We start from the raw sequence: 5,315 nt of genomic DNA, 5'->3' as shown, positions 1-5,315 counted from the left end.
TTTATCACGCAACTCTCTCTCTCTCTCTCTCTCTCTCTCTCTCTCTCTCTCTTCCTCAAAATCTATAAAGTATATGAGAAAATTGACTACACTTGATTTAGAGTAATAAGTGCGCATACAATTCTTTTTTAAAAGCTCACTAATGTCGTGAAATTGGACCATTTTCTAGACAACTATAGAGGTAATCAATCATCATATATGCAATTCTTTTTTAAGAATTTGTCAATGCACTTTGTGCTTGTTTACTTCAGTGCTAGATGCTTGATGTTAAATTGCGTATGTCCTGTTATATTCAACACTTTGCAGCAAGGCTTCAAACAATCATCACTTTTCGCTGACTTGTAAAATACTAAAGAACAGGCCACTGGCGTGAAATGCTCTCGGTGCCCTATTTAGCAGAACGCTATTGTAGAATCATGGTATAAATAAAAACCAAATAATAATATTTAATTAATTTTTTAAATGTAAGAAATTATCCGGATTTTTTAGGATGCTATGTGTTCAGCAAGGAGAGGACCTTTTGTAGAGGGATTGAAGTAAATATAATTATAATATAATATAATACAATATAGTATACGTGCTTTTGATTGCTCCCTCAAAATCCAATGAAACTTTAACCAACCTATAAAAGCTAGGTTGCCGACTTATAGAAATATTTTCACCGTCTCTGCTTCCCTCGAGCTTCAGCAATGGCAGCTTCAGGATCTAATCAGCCCGATGCCTCTGATCCGTAAGTTGATTGGGTCCCGTTCTCTGATAGTTTTTCTTACTTTTTCCGCTGTGGCTGTGCACAAAGTTCTGTTTTTGAATCGCTGACGGCAGTTAGCTTGTATTTTGTATGAGGGTTATGCGTGAGATGACATGTAGGGCTTCGCAGCTATGTCATTTGACCAGTTCTATCTAATGCAGATCAGGGTTTCTGCTGCCTTCTTGTCTTCACGATTGCTGAAGCGTAGCAAGATCAGTTGATGTTTGCTGCATACTTTCTAGTTGAGGCATCCTTGGCCTTTTTAAAGTCGATGTTTATGTTTCGTAGTATAGTGAACTCTCTCATGGTACTCTGTATGTAATTTTGTGAGGGACACGTCTTCTGTTTTTTTTTCCGTGGATATGGATAGATTTATATGGATTGATTAATGTTTTGTTAACAATTAATGCAATGTAAGCTAAATTGCTTATATTTTTACAGGAAGGGGCCTAAAAAAGACTTCAGCACAGCCATACTGGAGCGTAAGAAGGCTGCCAATCGCTTGGTAGTTGATGAGGCTGTGAATGATGATAATTCAGTTGTTTCTCTTAACATGGAAACCATGGAAAAGCTGCAGCTTTTTAGAGGAGACACTCTTCTTATAAAGGTACTTTAGAGTGCTGGTTCCACTGTATGGTGCTTACGTGTCTAAAGTTACTGTCAATCATTAAACAATACTCTATGTGTGCTTCTAGGGTAAGAAACGGAAGGACACCATCTGTATTGTGCTTGCAGATGATACTTGTGAGGAGCATAAGATACGGATGAACAAAGTTGTCAGGACTAACCTTCGTGTACGCCTGGGTGATGTGGTGTCCGTTCATCAGTGCCCCGATGTGAAGTATGGGAAACGTGTTCACATACTTCCTGTTGATGACACCATAGAGGGGGTGACTGGAAATCTTTTCGACGCCTATCTGAAACGTAAGTGTTTTGACTTGAAATTGCTTTCTTTATAGTTGTTATGTTGTGCTTTGAAAGAGGAACATTAAATGTTCACACAGAAATTGTCTCTTCTCTTTCATATAGATGGAACATACTACTGAGTAATTGTTATTGAATCCAAACAGTTATGCATTGCATTGCTAAAATTGCTATATCTGACATTGAGAGTTCAAAATTTTTAAATTTTTGCGAGTATTCTCAGTTTGCATGTGTTTTATACCTGCAGCATACTTTCTTGAGGCATATCGTCCTGTCAGAAAAGGAGATTTGTTTTTGGTACGTGGCGGAATGAGAAGTGTAGAGTTTAAGGTTATTGAGACAGATCCTGCAGAGTATTGCATTGTTGCACCAGACACAGAGATATTTTGTGAAGGTGAACCAATCAGACGGGAGGATGAGGAAAGACTTGATGATGTTGGTTATGATGATGTTGGTGGTGTTCGTAAGCAGATGGCGCAAATCAGGGAGCTGGTTGAACTTCCACTGCGACACCCACAGCTGTTCAAATCCATCGGTGTCAAGCCTCCAAAGGGAATACTCCTCTATGGCCCTCCTGGTTCTGGAAAGACTTTGATTGCCAGGGCTGTGGCGAATGAAACGGGTGCTTTTTTTTTCCTCATCAATGGTCCAGAGATTATGTCAAAACTGGCAGGTGAAAGTGAGAGTAACCTTCGGAAGGCCTTTGAAGAGGCTGAGAAAAATGCCCCCTCAATTATATTTATTGATGAGTTAGACTCCATTGCCCCAAAGAGGGAGAAAACAAACGGTGAAGTTGAGCGAAGGATTGTTTCACAGCTGTTGACTCTCATGGATGGTCTCAAGTCCCGCTCACATGTCATTGTTATGGGGGCAACCAATAGACCCAATAGTATTGACCCTGCTTTGAGGCGATTTGGGAGGTTTGACAGGGAGATTGATATTGGTGTTCCTGACGAGGTTGGCCGTTTGGAAGTTCTCCGCATTCACACCAAAAATATGAAGCTTTCAGAGGAGGTAAGTTTATGTGTGTAGAAATTACGTGTTTGAAAAAAGTGCTTATAAAGGAGGTGAGAATTGATTGTTTTGAATGTTTTTGACCTTTTTTCTCAGGTCGATCTTGAGAGGATTGCTAAGGATACCCATGGTTTTGTTGGAGCAGATCTGGCAGCATTGTGCACAGAAGCTGCTTTGCAATGCATTCGTGAGAAGATGGATGTCATCGATCTTGAAGATGAAACCATTGATGCCGAAGTTCTAAACTCTATGGCGGTAACAAATGAGCACTTCCAGACAGCCCTTGGCATCAGCAACCCATCAGCTTTGCGAGAAACTGTAAACTTACTATCTTTGTGTCTTGGCTGTTTAGTCTCTTGTCCGGTTTTTCCTATTCTTGATTTTTTTGGGTCGCTCCTACAATTTGCTTTCTTATGGCTGTCCTACATGCTGCTGTGTGCTGTATGAGCATTGATGGTGACAGCATGAACATTGTAGCGCTAAGCCAATATTAGGCATGATGGAGCTGATGGTTATGTTGTCTTGTGAACGACCGTCATAGTCTATAGCTTGCTCTTTCTCCTAACACCAAATTTGGGGTGTTTTCCTTGGGCTCATTTTATGAAAAGTGATGTTAATAGTGTGCCTGATCTGTGTATCAGGTTGTGGAGGTGCCAAATGTAACTTGGGAGGACATTGGTGGATTGGACAACATCAAAAGAGAGCTTCAAGAGGTACATGCGTGTTTTGACATTATGGTTACAGTCAGAGTTGCTAGGTAATTGTGTAACTTGCTAGGTAATTGTGAAACTTCTTCATTTTGGCTTTTTATTTGTATGCAGACTGTGCAATATCCAGTTGAGCATCCAGAGAAGTTCGAGAAGTTTGGCATGTCTCCGTCAAAGGGTGTTTTGTTCTATGGACCTCCTGGTTGTGGAAAAACTTTGCTTGCAAAAGCTATTGCAAATGAATGCCAGGCAAACTTTATCAGCATCAAAGGTCCAGAGTTGCTCACAATGTGGTTTGGTGAAAGTGAAGCTAATGTACGGGATGTATTTGACAAGGCCAGGCAGTCTGCTCCTTGTGTGCTGTTTTTTGACGAGCTAGATTCCATTGCAACCCAGGTATGTTTCAACAGCACCCATGAATTCAGATGAGATTCAGAGAGAGTGCGCACAATTTTGCGAAATTATTTACTAATTTTGTGATCAGTTGATCAATAAATTTAGTGTTTTGTGTCTAATGGTTTTATTATCTAAATCACAGCGTGGAAGCAGTGTTGGCGATGCTGGTGGAGCTGCTGACAGGGTCTTGAATCAACTTCTCACAGAGATGGATGGAATGACTGCCAAGAAAACTGTTTTTATCATTGGAGCTACCAATAGACCAGATATCATTGATCCTGCTCTGCTTCGCCCTGGTCGTTTAGATCAACTTATCTACATTCCTTTGCCTGACGAGGGATCCCGTTTGAAGATATTCCAGGCATGCCTTAGGAAGTCCCCTGTCGCTAAAGATGTTGATTTGAGTGTGCTAGCCCGACACACGCAAGGGTTTAGTGGTGCTGATATAACAGAGATTTGCCAGCGTGCTTGCAAGTATGCAATCAGAGAGAACATTGAAAAGGTAAGAATATTACTACATGCATAAGATGTCATGTTCTTCTGTTTTTTATACATTAGCAAGTTAAGATGTGCAATTAAGGCGTAATAATTATTTAAGTTAACATTAAGACGTGCAAGTAATGGGTAATAAATATTGCAGGATATTGAGCATGAAAGGAGGAGAAGTGAAAACCCTGAGGCTATGGAAGAGGATGAAGTTGATGAGATTGCTGAAATCAAGGCTGCCCACTTTGAGGAGTCCATGAAGTTCGCACGCAGGAGTGTTAGCGATGCTGATATTCGCAAGTACCAGGCCTTTGCACAGACTCTGCAGCAATCGCGAGGTTTTGGTTCAGAGTTCCGCTTTCCCGACCGCCCTGCTACCACGACCACTGCGGTTGGTGGTGCTGATGCCTTTGCTACAGCAGCAGCTGACGATGACGACGATCTGTATAACTAGTCAAAAGAGCCCCTTTTAGGACGGTGAACTATTATGTTAATTCGTGTCCTCACGAGTAGCCTTATCGAGGTACAAGAAGAATGCATGGTTGCTCTACTGTTGAAGTTTTATCATGGTTGAGTAGACTCGTCTTTTCTTCGGAGGCCTCTGTATGAAGGGTCACTGCCTAAAGATGATGGTTGAGATAACTTGTTATGTTTGGATTGTAACTCATGACCACCGTTTGGCTGGCCTTGAGGTGTTTCCATTTTAGCCATCCTATAATACTAATTGAGTTTATTCAAGCTGCTGCTATTGTATTTCTCCTGTTATATTTTCTTCAAGGTCTGAGGTTTGCTTTGTTTATGGTTAATAGTAGTAAGAATACCAGAGGGGGAGGGGAGGCGAGGGAAGATTTGAGTGGTTCTCTCTCTCTCTCTCTCTCTCTCTCTCTCAACCTTACCATTACCTAGGTGTGGTAGATTGGTCTCTCTCTCTCTCTCTCTCTCTCTCTCTCTCTCTCTCTCTCTCTCAAAACCTTATCATTACCTAGGTGTGGTAGATTGGTTATCGGTCCAGTATGACGGTCTTTGAGGTCTCTTGGGAT

At 41.2% G+C, this 5,315-nt stretch overlaps 1 protein-coding gene across 1 annotated transcript; it reads left to right on the top strand.

Moving 5' to 3' along the window:
* Positions 1-594: 594 nt before the first annotated feature.
* LOC147420566 (cell division cycle protein 48 homolog) lies at positions 595-5,016 on the top strand. Its single transcript, XM_086503932.1, has 9 exons — positions 595-730; positions 1,190-1,355; positions 1,444-1,672; positions 1,920-2,686; positions 2,783-3,004; positions 3,328-3,399; positions 3,508-3,789; positions 3,932-4,291; positions 4,430-5,016. Exons 1-9 carry the CDS (start codon positions 690-692, stop codon positions 4,727-4,729), a joined length of 2,439 nt encoding a protein of 812 aa, XP_086360058.1. The 5' UTR covers positions 595-689; the 3' UTR covers positions 4,730-5,016.
* The last annotated feature ends 299 nt before the right edge of the window (positions 5,017-5,315 follow it).

Source organism: Adiantum capillus-veneris, chromosome 28 (assembly GCF_014529385.1).
Source record: "Adiantum capillus-veneris isolate H3 chromosome 28, ASM1452938v2, whole genome shotgun sequence".
Taxonomy (NCBI): Eukaryota; Viridiplantae; Streptophyta; class Polypodiopsida; order Polypodiales; family Pteridaceae; genus Adiantum; species Adiantum capillus-veneris.
This window is presented reverse-complemented; position numbering and strand designations above follow the sequence as displayed.